General features: G+C 43.4%; 1 protein-coding gene across 1 annotated transcript in view; it reads left to right on the top strand.

Moving 5' to 3' along the window:
* Window positions 1-206: 206 nt before the first annotated feature.
* The window catches only part of LOC120225136 (neuroblastoma-amplified sequence-like), a 231412-nt gene continuing 217356 nt past the window's right edge, over window positions 207-14262 (top strand). Inside the window, exons 1-5 of the mRNA XM_039223359.1 lie at window positions 207-266; window positions 1009-1184; window positions 1268-1495; window positions 4005-4088; window positions 10213-10366. Coding sequence (XP_039079290.1) covers window positions 207-266; window positions 1009-1184; window positions 1268-1495; window positions 4005-4088; window positions 10213-10366 — 702 coding nt within the window. The remainder of the gene's footprint in view (window positions 267-1008; window positions 1185-1267; window positions 1496-4004; window positions 4089-10212; window positions 10367-14262) is intronic.

Here is a 14262-nt window from a genome sequence, read left to right as displayed (position 1 = left end):
ATTGGTTTGCAGGACTCATAGTTTCATTGGGAATAGAATTAATGAAATGTTATCATTCTACTTACCTTATGGAAGAATAAGTAGCTACACTTTGGGCATTTTAGGAAAAGTAGTGGTAGAACCAGTTATTTTCAAGTGCAAAGAATGGTGAGATTTAGAGAAATAGGTATTCTGAAATTTTTTCTGCATCTGCACTAGAACGCGACATGTCCAGCTGCCTGGATGAGCTCTGTACCGTCACTGGTGTAGCTCGCTCTTTCATCAGGGTAGGGGCCTCTACCGGAAAGCATTTGTGTTCTCACTCACGGATCTCCAGACACTCTCTCTGTACGTATATACACACTTCTGTGGCACATCTTTGTTTACGAACAGATTGTCCCCCTTGATTGCTTTATTCCAATTTTGAGTTTTTGTGATACTCAAGAGGGCACTTCTATAAAAGAATTGACTATAGATGACATATAGTGCTCACTTAAAAAAAAAAATCTTTGTGCTGTTTTTAATAATTCATTTGACGTATTATTTTAGAGCCTGCTAAACGCCAGGCACTATTTTAGATATTGAGGCAGTGGACAAAATAAACAAAAATTCTACCCTCAAGAAATTTATATTCTGGGTGAGGAGGAGATCCTGTCTCTGAAATGCTGTTATTTGAAGCAAGATAAAGAACTTAGAGTATTTTTATAGCAAGCATCTTAAACTCCTAAATCTGTTTTAAAATAATTTGCTTTGTTGAAACATTCTGTAAGCAAATGGAAGAGTAGAAGGAAGGCTTTTGTTTTTTGGTTTTTGTTTTTACCTAAGTGTTGGTGATCAGACCCAAGGCCCAGCCATATTTGGTAGAAGCTAGCTTTATTATATTAGTAATCGACTCATATTGAGTTTGGTTTTATTTTGTAGTTTCAATATACATGTAACTGGTCCTTATTGGGTTGTCTAAAGTTAAATTTTGGGAAGGCTCAAATGACCCCTACCTGCCACCTAGAGATCTGGCCTGGTGGCTCATAGGTGTGGAGCAACGCAGTGGTGACCGGAGAATGGATCTGTGGCTGGAGGCGAGACTGGAGCCTCGGTGCGCTTTCTAGAGGTGTTGCAGTGTGCGAGCTGGAAGTCCGCGTTTGGGATTCTTCGTTTGTCACTTTTACGAGGACGGGCAAGTTAACCTGGGCCTCAGTTTTCCCACCGTAACACAAGGAAGATCACATCACCAAGTACAGGAGTAACTGGGCTTGTGTGTTAAATGCCTCTCATCCTGTCTGGTCCCCAGTCTAGTCCCCAGATCAATAAACGTGGCCGATCGTCGCGGCAATCCTAATAGTAGTACGGCCAGCGCTGTTCCTGCAACAGCGCTGACCAGCACTGTGCTCACCAGCGCTGCTCTGCCTCCAAAATGCAGCAAAAACAATGCTTTAGTAACTCAGGGCTCTCAGCACTACCTTCCGGAGTGCACCTCTGAGCCGGAACTTGTCTTTAATACGTGTTTTGTTAAAAATAGGTATGCTTTCATACCCATTTCTGCTCAGTGAAGCTTAACAAAGTTTTAAAGTTTTCTAGTCTTTACCAAATGAGTATTATTTTGCTGAGGGGCCCATGCCACTATTAATCATTTTCATTATAACCCTTGTATCTAACATGTACTTTGTATAGAAAGTACAGATCTAAACTTGTGATACGTTTTTTCCAAAATTCTTTGAGAAAGAATTTTGTGTAGCTATGGAACCGTGTCTGCTTTAATTAGAAAAGGCAGTAGTCGTTTGTTCATTCCCACCCCACCCCCCGTTCCTCAATTCACTGCTATAATTTATTCTTATGTTGGAAGAGTGAGCATTGATTGGCATCATCACTGTAACCCCATGTTCTCTTTTTTGCTTTCCATTTCAGTGGCCTGTGATAAAGTATTAGTTACTGACATGGAAGAAAGTAAAATAGGCTTTTGTTTGGTGACAAATGAACTAGGGTAATTGTGGCATCCATGCTAAATAATCATCCGTGTGCTGCAGAAATTTAAAAACCTGAATTCTGATGCCTTTAGAAACGTGTCTGTGGTCCACGCTACGTAAGATCCGCACTTGCGAGCCGCAGAGTGGGTGAATACTGCACTTACAAACTATGGTCTAATACATTTCTTCTTGTCTGTATCTAGAGGGGAGTTTTGACTTTGGATAATTTGCAGCAATAATAACTTGATGGGAATACTGTTGATCGATGCATAGCACTGCCCATTCTCAGACCTTTCAGCTTCCCTCTTCTACTTGAAACTATCCCACGGGCGTGGCCAGAGGACTAGTCTCTACGTCCACATAGTATTCAAATGTTTACAGATGTTTCCTGTGCAAGGCATGTCACATAACCCAGTAAGAGAATAAAGTGCAAAATACAACTGATATAAGGAAGTGCAGTGCTTTCTCTGGAGCTATGATAAGTATTAGAAAACTGCTACTATTTATACTCAGAAGTAGAGAAAATGTTTTATTGAACTATAAAGCAGAGCCATTGAAATTTGTTCAAAAAGTTTTTGTCTTCTTGGGAAGAGAGCATGGTTGGCTCATTTGGTTAAGTATCCGACTCTTGGTTTTGGCTCAGATGATGATCTCATGGTTTGTGGGATTGAGCCCCAGGTCAGGTTCTGTGCTGACAGCGTGGAGCCTGCTTGGGGTTCTCGCTCTCGCTCTGTCCCAACCCTGCACCTGTGTGTGTGTGTGTGTGTGTGTGTGTGTGTGCGTGCGTGCGTGCTTGTGCATGCGCGCTTGTTTTCTCTCTCTCAAAATAACTAAACATTTAAAACAAAATTTTGTTGTCTTGATTCAGAATGTTTCAGCTTTCATGGCTTATTGCATATTAGAGCCCAAAGGGACCTTAGGGATCATGTTAGAAGCGCTTTGCTTGGGAAAGGCCCGTGCTGAGGGCCACACAGCTCAGTGAGGGGTGACCGGGCTTCCTGACATGCTGGTGCTCTGAGCTGTTCCCGCACCCTGCTGTCTTTACCTCACTTTTCTGTCTAAATTTCTTCTTAATTCCATCCAGTCAGGCCTGATCTTTGCCTTTTTTCATTCTCCTGCTATCATCCTTTGGTGATAAACTTTCTTTCCACTTTTATCGAGAAACAAATGACATACATCCCTGTATAAGCTGAAGGCCTACAGCGTGATGGTGCCATTTACACTGTGAAGTGATTATCGCGCTAGGTTCAGCTCACATCTATCACCTCATATAGGTAAAATAGAAAGGGAAGAAGATGAAAAAGAAAAAAATGTTTCTCTTTGCGATGAGGACTCAGGATTTACTGGCTTAACAGGTTCCCACACACCCCGCAGCCGGGTTAGCTCAGCAGTCATACTCACTCCAGCCCTACTGCCATTTGTCTGGTAACTGGGAGTCTGCACCTTTTATCAGTTAGTGTTATTTTCAACTTTCCCTAGATATTTACCCCACCTCCAGGTCTGTGCTGTCAAATTCGGTAGCCACTATTTAGATTTAAATTCAATTTTGTGTGGCTATTTAAATTTTAATTAACACTAATTAAAATGAAATAAAATTAAAGCTCTCTTAGCCATATTTCAAGTGCTTAGTACCTAGGCACATAGCTACTGGTTACTGTGTTGCAGAGCATAATTAGAGAACGTTTCTATGATCACGTTAGACTGTAAGCTTTTTGAGGGCATGGGGCCATTTAACATTGATATTAAGAATATACAACACAGGCTCTTGATGAAAGCTTTAGAATGGGTAAATGAGCATATACTAGGGCTGTCCTTTTTTGTTCTGAATTACCCTTTTCTTTCTGAACCATTTTCTGATCCAAGAGAAATCCGCGATTTGGTATTTTCCACTTCTTGTATACAGTATGTATTGCATACAACTTACTATGTCATAAACAGGAATGGAGGTTTAAGATTATGGAGATACTTTTTGCATCATGTTCCTTGTGTAGCCAGTCAGTGAGGTAGTGTGCATTTTAAATGCTTATTTTTTTTGTTTTTTGTTTTTTCTTTTTTAAATTTAAGTTATAATGGCGACTCGTTGGTGCTCATTCCTTGGCGTGAACACAAACACCGAGAGAGAGATTGGTGTGAGGAGCTGGAGCGCAGGTAAGGGGGAGCCGGTGTGAGGGACCTTCATTCCTCTGGGACGGGCACACGGAGGGCCTGTGCAGGTGGCATGTGGTCAGTGACCACGTACTAGAAAGCGGTCCCTGATTGAGGAAGCTTGGGTGCGGTTGTTTGAAACACTTGACTTGATTTTACTCCATTTTGTTACAGGTTTTTTTTTTTTAATGGAAGAATATTAAATGCTATAAAGTAAATATTCTAAAAAATTGATCCTCATATAGCATCTCTTTTCATTTTAAAATTTCATTTTTGATTTAATTTGAATTTTTATTTTTGTAAGACTTATCCTTGGAAAACCTGAGAATATAGAGGCATCAACTACTGGTGAAGGGGTGTGAGAATAGGTGTGGGGCTAAAAGCATTTGAATTCCCTTATTCCTCACTCCTCAAAGTCAGGAAAAAATGTTCTGTCAACATCTAGCCTTCCGTATTTTTATGGAATGTTTATTTTTTGGATTCATGCATTGAGGCAGAGAACCTCCAGATTGATCCAGAAACCTTCCAGCTTCCTGGACATTAGGCCCAGCGCAGGGTGGGGGTGGAGTGCTGGGGTTGAAACTCTGAGCATTCAGTGAGAATTTATGTCAGAATGTTGAAGCCTGGTGGTACCTGCCACCTCTGAGCTCTTAGAGTGCAGACATATTCTCCAGGTAGAAGTTTGGAGAGTTCTTTCCTGGAGAAATGGAATCGCGTCTGAGAAGAGCCTTCTACATATTGAGATGTTGTCCCAAGAGATCAGTGCATTACCTGGTCGCAGGGGAGCCAGCATAGGAACAAGTCCCGTCAGCACACCGAGCTTCCCGGACATTTGAGGGTTGTCCAATGTCAAATGGGCAGGAGAGGCAAAACCAACAGAAGGTGGAACTGGAGGTCAGAGACCGCACAAAAAGAAAACTTCAAACATTGTAATTAATGTTGCCCATGAGATAAGATACTGTAGTTGTGAAATAACCAAAAGATTTTATAAAATAGAGACAGACAACTAAGAGTACTTCAGGAAATGAAAATGATAGTTGGTATCTAACAATTAGGAAGTTTGAAAGGTAAAAGCAAAGAACTTTCCCAGAAAGTAGAATAAAAATATTATAGAGCTAGACAATAAGAGAGCAAAGATAAAAGAAGCTTAATATTCAAATTAGAGGCATTCTAGAAAGAGATGACATATAGAAGGGAGGAAATTTATAAGAAATATTTCAAGTCTAGTATTTAGAATTGAAGCCTATGAGTTTCCACACTGAAATGCCCACTACACGAAAGCGTACCATTAAGATCTTCCCAAATGTCAGGGACGCAGTCTACCAGAGAGAAAGACATTCCATAAAAGGAAGTTTGATTTAGAATGACCTCAGATGTCTCCAGAACAGCTCTAGGAGCTAGAAGAAAAACTATTTTTTGATCGGGAATCCTGATATTGCTAGTATCATCATTCAAGTATGAGGTTACTCATGTAAGATCTTGTAAAATTTACTACCCGTGTACATCTCATTTCAGGAAGCCATAGGAGATGTGTTTTATTAAAATGAGGTGGTCAGTTGAAAAAAAGAAAGCCATTAGATTCAGAACTGGGCTCTAACGCAGGCCATGGCGATGGATAGGCCCAGGATGACAGCTGTGTTCTTGTCGGGTGAGAGAGCAGCTAGCACCGGGGAAGGGTATAGATGGCTTCAAGAGCCAGGTGTCTTGGAAGAGTTTAAAAAATGGAACTGGTGTATTATCTGATGTATTTGACTTTGGGAAAAACTTCTATTTTGCTATTAATACATCTTGCGGAGAATTTAGGAAAAAAACAAACAAACAAGCAATGAATGCATAGCCTAGTAAATGGGAGAGGTAGGACAACTGGCATTTATTAACTCCAGAAAATGAAAAGTTGTGATAATGCACCACTTGGCTCAGGAGAAGATAACATTCACATAATCATAATAATGCAAATAATCAGTGGTTTAATCCAAATTGTGATATATCCACAGTGGGAAGAAAGAGTATAAGGGAAGTGGATGGTTGTGGTTGAAGACCGCCAAAGGGCAGGTAGAGTAGATAAGTCAGGAAACAGTCACAAACTGCGTACTGTTTAGACGCGTAGAGGAAAACCCAGGATCATGGCTGAAAGACATGAACATCGCTTGGAGCGTGACAAGGATGGTGGATGGTGGCAGTGTCAACTGCATATGGAATTACTGGCTTTTTTTATAGGAGTCTTTTCGTGCTTTTGGATTGCTGAAGCTACATACATGTATGGTCTGTCTGATAAATGATAAAAACCGGTAGTGTTGATCATTGTAAATGACATTTGGAAGCTCTCTAGTGTTAGTGGTAATGTTGGCCATATCCCTTCATTTTGTTATTTTGGATATCTGAGATAACACTTAGTTACCTTTTTTACCCCAAAAAGTTTTAGTGTAATAGCAGTTGAATATTCTGCTGTGTTTTTGCTATTGCTTTTTTTTTTAATGTTTATTTTTGAGAGAGAGATAGTGATAGCATGAGCAGGGGAGGATAGGAGAGAGAGGGGGAGACACAGATTCTGGTGACAGGCTCCAGGCTCTGAGCTAGCTGTTAGCACAGAGCCCGATATGGGGCTCAAACCCACGAACAGTGAGATCATGACCTGAGCTGAAGTCGGACACTTCACCGATTGAGCCACCCAGGTGCCCCTGCTGTTGCTTTTTAAAAGTTGTTTTTAATTTCATGTTCCAAAATCAGAGTTGTATATATTTGCAAGTAGATTATTTTTCTACAAAGCTGTTGTTAAAAAAACATTTAGAAGATGTATTATATACACAATAGAATACTGCTTGACAATGAAAAAGAATGAAATCTTGCCATTTGTGACAACAATGGATGGACCTGAAGGGTAGTATGCTGAGCAAAATAAGTCAGAGAAAGACATATCATATGATTTCACTCATACGTGAAGTTTGAGAAATTTAACAGGTGGTCATTGGGGAAGGGAAGGAAAAATAGGATTAAAACAGAGAGAGGCAAACCCTAAGAGACTCTTAAATACAGAGACAAACTGAGGGTTGCTGGAGGGGAGGTGGATGGGGAGAGGGAAAAATGGGTGATGGGCATTAAGGAGGACGCTTGTTGGGATGAGCACTGGGTGTTATATGTAAGTGATGAATCACTGGGTTCCACTCCTGAAGCCAAGACCACACTGTATGTTAACTAACTTGAGAATTTTAAAAAAATAAAAAGAAAGAAAAAAAAGAAAAACCCAAACCCTAAGTCTTTTGTTCCTTGTCACATTTCTTGCTCTCCAGAAGCAATTACAGTTCTTTTAGATGATAGCTTTTGTATTAATTCCACATCCCGGAATTACCATTGTGTAGCTACTTGTTGAGTTTTTAGTTCCAACCATTAGCTGTGGGCTTCCTAGAAGGGAAGGTAACAGCTGAGCATGTACCCTGCTGCTCCTGAGAGTGTGGGACATCCTCCACCCCTCTCCGCGTAACCATCCTGTGCTGCCATTTTGGGGGCATTGCAGGAAAAAGTGGAGCTTCAGTGCATAGTATTCATCAGCTACATTTAACTAGACGTCCTCACTTAACAGTTGTAATGAGAGGTGGAAGAGGTAGAGGAACTGAAGACGGTGGAAGGTCAGTGCCAGTGGACAGGGTGGTCGGCAGACGTGCCAAGACCCTGTTGACGGTGAACGCTCTCATTTCCAGACGGGCTTTTGAGAGAATAGCACTGGCGGAGCACCATACCCTTCATCCCGTGCTTCCCCGGTCCCCACAGCCTGTGCCTGTGCATGGTTCTCGGTAGAGGAAAGGCTTGAGGGCATTTCTTCTCAGACCAACCACAGTGAGCCGGCATGTGAGCAAAGCTTGCTGTGCCAGAACTCCTGAAACTAGAGATGAAAAGTCAGGAAAAGTCTCACAGAGAAAAAGATGCTTTCGCCGGTGGTACAGGTGTTCCGTGTTCCAGGACATACCATGTTCTTTATTCATTTAATGGGTGTCTGTCTGTCCTCTGTTAGATGCAAGAATACCAAAGGAAGAACAGCAGATGCAGTCCCTGTACTCTGGAGGCTTGCAGTCTGGCAGGGAAAATGGTCCTGTGGTAGATGATTCACGTGATGAGGGCTGGGAAAGACCAGGGCCGGGGGTACCAGGGGCTTGGAACAGGGAGATCTCAGCGTGGTGGAGGACAAGGAAGGCTGTCCCGGGCAAAATCTTGTGAAATCTGAGGCTTGAATAGTGAATAGGATTTAGCTCCATGGAGGGCAAGTCTGGGAGAGGAGAGGGGGATGTTCTAAGCAGAGGAAGAGCATGTTGGAAGGAGGCTCAAGACAGTGTCCCCTTCAAGGACTAACAGCAAAGACGTGGATTGCTGAAGCACCCAGGGCAAGGGTGTGATTGGCACCACGATGAGGCTAGAATATTTTGTGGCCGGTCACAGGCTTTAAAAGTAGGCATGGATGATTTAGTCAGGTTTCTGTTTTTAAAAAGGTAACTATTACCTGAGGAAGTCGTGAATTCAGTTTTGATCTTGTTGCATTTGAAGTGCCTGTGAACCATCGGGAGCAAATAACAGGCAGATTATGGAGCTTTTAAGTGAAGGGTGGGTTAGGGGTCAAGCATGGTCATTGCTGTAACGTGTGTGGCAGTTGATGCTGTAGAGTCAGAGGTGAGACCGAAGGAGAGTCCAGAGTAAGGAGAGAGGAGAGAGCCGGCCTGGGAATTTGGAGGAGTCAGGATGCGGGGCTCAGCTGGACGGGCTGTCCCGGCAGAGGTGACCCAGAAGGAGCCTCCAGGAAGGCGAGGGAAGGCAGGCGGCACCGCATGCTGGAGTGAGGGAAGGGAAGCCTGCTTCTGGAAGGAGAATGTGGTCAGATTCTGTCAAACGGTGCTCAGAGGGAAATACTAAGGACTGAAGAAAATACCAAGGGACCTCAGAGCTGCTCGTGGGTATTTTTCCCTGCGGACATGGGCGCCTTTACTGATTTTGGGGAGGGGGGTGACTTTTCTCCTGGCAGTGATGGGAGAAGCCACTGGCCAGAACGTTAATGTCAGTTGTGAGGCCAGCAGGGCAGAGGGCTACCGGCTATAAGCACAGCACGTTGCCTGAGGCATGTGGCCCAAATGCCCAGATATTTATGGATTTTGTGTTTGCTCATCAATTATAGCTACTAATAATTCCACCAAAAATAATTCCTAGAAATAAAAAATTAAGCACCTGCTCCATGTCATATGATGTTCTCTGTGTACTTTATTTATATTGTTTTGAACACTCTGGCATAGTATTTACCTATTTTACCTGAATAAAATGAATCTAAGAGAAGTCTTAGCTCTATAATTTATGCAGAGTTTCATGCCTTTCAGCAATGGCATGTGCTTCAGTTCTGGCCCTAAAGCCCTTGCCTTGGCAATCCACTTGGCCAGGGTCATCCTCCTGAAAACCCCTCGTCATTTGTGATCCCTGGGGTGTCATCCCTGCATACATTCCTCTTCGTGTTCTTTTTTTTTTTTTTAAATATACATCAACTGGCCTGAAATAGTTCCGCACTCTAAATGTCAGTACTGTACTACGTTGCTGATGCCTACTGACCGTATATTATCAATGTAAATAAGGCACATTTCCTTTGATTTTTACGAAGAGAGAAAACAAGGTTTCTGAATTTATATTTGCGTCAGCATCACTGGGAGTTGTTCTATCAGAACGAGGCCTGGCTGGCCATCGCAGGTAATTCTGATGGAGGACGCCTGTGCCAGGCACCCAGCCCTGTGCGTTTCGTAAAATGTGCCTCCCGGACTGATTTTGATTTTGTTAATACTTACCTGATGGATTTGTGGCATAGCTGTTTGGATTTATTGTCCATTCTGATTTTTTAAATTGGAAAAACTAATAGGGAAATAAATTAGGCATCCCCCATACGTCCCATTTATCTTGTAAGTGTGCACACAAATATGGGAAAACACATACACGCAAACACCCTCCCCTTCGTACACACATGCATACGCCCTGTCTCTGTGACCCTCCCTCCCCATCTCTGTTCCTGTCTGTCTGTCTGTCTGTCTCTCTCTCTCTCTCTGACTTTCACAAAATTCTAACTTTTCCCAGCATTCCAGTGACTAATTGTTCCTTTTGTGCTTTGCAGAATGGTGGTCGAGCCAAGTCTGCAAGATGAAAGTGAATTCTTGTATGCCGCGCAGCCTGAGTTGCTGAGGTACAGGACGCCACGGCTCTCAGTAGAGAAGGTTATGGACTGGTATCAGACAAGAGCAGAGGAAATAGAGCATTATGCTCGGCAGGTGAGAGGGGGATGACAGCTGCTGCTCTGTGAGGCCAGCAGCAGCGTCGGGCCCTCTGCATTCAGGGCACGCAGTGGCCGCCGACGGTGGTGCCAATATTTAGTTTGCAGACACGAAATGAGTCTCTCTTATTACTTTTGTTCTTTTATCCTTTGCCTCAGAAGCTTTTGTGGGCATTCTTAAAAAAGAGCAAATACATATAAGAAAAGTCATTCAAAATCTTTCTCTAAAATGTAAGCTGAAAAATATGGTGCATACTGTCTCAGATTTTCTGTATATTTTCCATAGGCTTAATAACATATTAGCTGAAAAGACTATATCAACCCGGAAATGCTTGGTTAGCTCCCTGTCACATTGCAGTAATGCAGTTGATTTTTCTTTTGCTTTTTAGAAACTTGGGTTTGAGACTCTGTCTCTGATGTTTTCCTGAAGTCCAAGCCTAATTTCCCTCAGTTCCCCTGTGCCTTTATGGAGCCACATAAGAGCTGCCTCAGAGAGGGGCTGGGGAAGAGAGAGAGGAGATTGTAGGGAAGCATACGAGGTCTATAGACTAAACTTAACCTTTGGCCAACACGCCTTGTACCTCTGGACCTGCCACTTACCTTTTGTGCATGTGGATTTTTTCATGGGGTTAGTTCTTAAACAAGGTCAGTGAGAACAAAGAAAATACACAGGAGAGAACATGAACAGTTCTGCTCATTGAGTGCCTTGCGAATATCAGCACTAGTTGTCTTCATCTCAGAGGACAGGAGTTGGCAGTTCAGAGTGAAGAATGGCAGAAGGCACTTTGAAATCTCATTCAGGGTCTGGCTGTTGGATGACTTTTTCTTTCCACTTGCGCTCTTGGCTCGGGACCACCCGTCCTACCATCAGTTTTCCATTTCATGGGGAGGCTGATTCTGAAGGGTCTGATGCGCAGCAGTACTGTGGGAAGGACTTTCCGTCCCTTTGTTTAAATTTCTTAGTGACTGGCACAGCCCTCTGTCTCCGTTTGATAGCCTTCTTGAATTTCTGCTTAATCTAACTCCTTTTTTTAGTAGTCGTGGAATTGAAGATGAATTATTTAATGGAGCCGATGGCAACATTATAGACCAAACTTTTGGGGGAAGGAGGATGGGCCAAGAATATTTATGACGGACTTTCCTGGTTTTGAAGATGGCTAAGGACCATAGTACATTTGAAAACATTTAGAATCGAAAGGCACCGGAACAGAAAGAATCTCTGGGGGTGCCCCCGTTGTGCTCTTTGGACCTTGAGTGACCACGATGTGTCAGTATAGGTTTATTGACTGTAACAAGTGAACCGCTCCAGTGGGGGATGTAGATAATGTGGGAGGTTGTGGGTAGGTGGGGGCAGAGGCCGAATGGGAAGTCGCTGTGCTTTCTGCTGAGTCTTGCTGTCAGCCTAACACTGCTCTAGTAAGTAAAGTCTATAAAAAAATAAACAGAACAGAAACTGCAGAGCTTTTTGAAATTAAAAAAATTTTTAACGTTTATTTTCAAGAGAGAGAGAGAGGGAACACACTTGCGTGGTGGGGAGGGGCAGAGAGAGAAAGGGATAGAGCAAATTCTCTCCTAAGCAGGCTCCATGCCATCAGTGCAAAGCCTGATGTGAGGCTTGAATCCACGAACCGCAAGATCATGACCTGAGCCAAAGTCGGATGCTCAGCTGACTGAGCCACCCAGGCACCCCTGAAATTTAAATTTTTTCACAGTCTAGCAGTAATCCCTAGATATCTTATAATTCATCTTTTGAGAAATTGAGAATAATCATAAAGAAAAGTGATTTGGGGGTGCTTTATTTATCCACTTTGTAATCTTTTCATCTCTTTCCTTTAATTAAAAACCCTTCTAACAGAAGTTTTGCTCTTTAGCTCCATTTTATTTATTAACATTTCATGTGGCTTATGCTACAGAGTATATCTTACATAGTTTTATCTTTTTCATTTTTAGAGACTTAATTGATGTGGGACTTCCTTTTCCTTAGTGCCTACAAATGCCTTTAGCAGAACTTGTTTGTTGGATTAGAAAATGTGCATAATGTGAAATGTATCCGGTGAGGGGTTGGGGTACGTGGAAAAGTTGAAGTTTTATTAGAGCCGGCTTTCATTTAAGGTGTTAAGTAATTTGGTTTTAAAGCATTTGTACTTCACTAAGTATCTGGGAAGGCAGCAACTTCAAAGTTGGTATTAGAAAAACAAATCTGGGATCACAGAATCGGTGAGTGTATTACAAATTGCTAATGTGCTGTATGTGTTCAAGCTATTAGTTGCACAAAGTTGTGTTTCGTGCATGAGGTTTTCTTCATGCTTTCTGAAAATTCACCTGTGATAGTTTTTTTTTTTAATTGATATACAGGTAGATCTGTCTTTCCAGATATGAACTGTGTTTTTATGAGTAGAAATTAGGTAAAAACCAGATTTATCTGTTGAAGTATTACTAGATCAGTCCTGTTTTGCCTCATGCCTTACTTACATACAGTTTTTCCCTCTTGTGTTTATTGGCACCATATGCATTTCTTTCTTGATTTCATCTGTACCAGTCCATGCCCAGGTCTTATTAGAAGGGCCGAGGGTGGTCCTGTAATATTGCTGGCCGTTCCTGCCTCCCCTTGCACATGCTGCCCCTCCCCGTTCTCTGCTTTTCCCAGTCTACCTCCTCGGCCTCATTCCCACTCATTCCCAGAAGACGGTTTTGCTTGGTGTTTCACTGGGAAGTTTGAGAACTCGTTCCGTTTGTCCTCACTCTTTCCAGCTGTCCCCAGAGAAGGTCTTTTCTCTTGCAGTCGGGCTGCTGGATTCCACGCTCCCACCTGCTCAGGGCTGTTCTGTCATCGCTCCTCTCTCCCTAGGGTCTTCAACCTCCCCTTCTCTGCTGTCACCTTTTTTTTGGTTTTGTTTTTGTCCTAAAGTTCACATCACTCCTGTTTGTAAATACAACCACAAAAAAATTTGAGCCGCAGTCTCCCCGCCTTCGGTTGCAGCTCCTTCCTTGTGTCGCTGCTCAGCTCGGAAGTCGTCCCCTCCGCTCTTCGTGATCACTTCCTCCGTGTTTCTTCGCTCCTCGTTTGTCGGGAGTCTGGCCACCCGGCCGCTCCACCGAAACTGCTTCTGAATGTCACGTCCCCGTCCTCCGTTCCTTCACCGCCTCGCCCTGTGACACCACTGCCTCCTCCCTCCCGCAGGCGCCTCTGCGTGGCCTCCGGGACGCCCGTGCGCTTTCCCCTCCTTGTCCTGGTCTTAGCCATTCGTTTTCGTCTCTTCTGGGTGGCCCACGTCCTCTGGATTTGTCCCTTCAATCTTGCTGTCCCCCAGGGTGCCACTCTTGTCACCAGTAGACAGTCTTCTGACACCAGGAAGTGCAGGTCTCTGAGCTGCTCTGCCTGCTTCCTGTTGACTCCACTTGCAGCTCACCGGTCAGGACCTACTTACGAAGTGCTCTTTCTCAGGTGGGACGTCTGCTCCTGACGTGCTTCACTTCAGAATCCTTTGGTCGTATTTGCATTTCAGGATAACCTGCCCCTTCCTTAGCTCAGCAAACAGTGCTCTTTGTTGTGTGGCGCCTCCCTACCGCCCCAGCCGTGTTTCTCATTGTTTTGCTTCATCCTGTCTTCGGGATCCTGCGGATCGAACTCTACTTTCACAACACGGCACGCGCCACTGCCTTCCATGCTGTTCTCCTGCCTTCCCTCCTTGTGACCTGCTGATAGCCACAGATTCTTTTTTTTTAAGTTTGTTTATTTATTTTGAGAGAGAGAAAGAGACAGCAGTTGAGGGACAGAGAAAGAGAAAGAGAGAGAAAGGGAGAGAGAGAATCCCAAGCACACGCTACACTCAGTGCCCCATGTGGGGCTTGAACTCATGAACCACGAGATCATGACCTGAGCTGAAATCAAGG

Source organism: Hyaena hyaena, unplaced genomic scaffold (assembly GCF_003009895.1).
Source record: "Hyaena hyaena isolate Hyena2069 unplaced genomic scaffold, ASM300989v1 scaffold_1348, whole genome shotgun sequence".
In the NCBI taxonomy this organism is placed as follows: Eukaryota; Metazoa; Chordata; class Mammalia; order Carnivora; family Hyaenidae; genus Hyaena; species Hyaena hyaena.
Note: the sequence above shows the minus strand (reverse complement) of the source record. Positions and strands in the feature narration are given on the sequence as shown.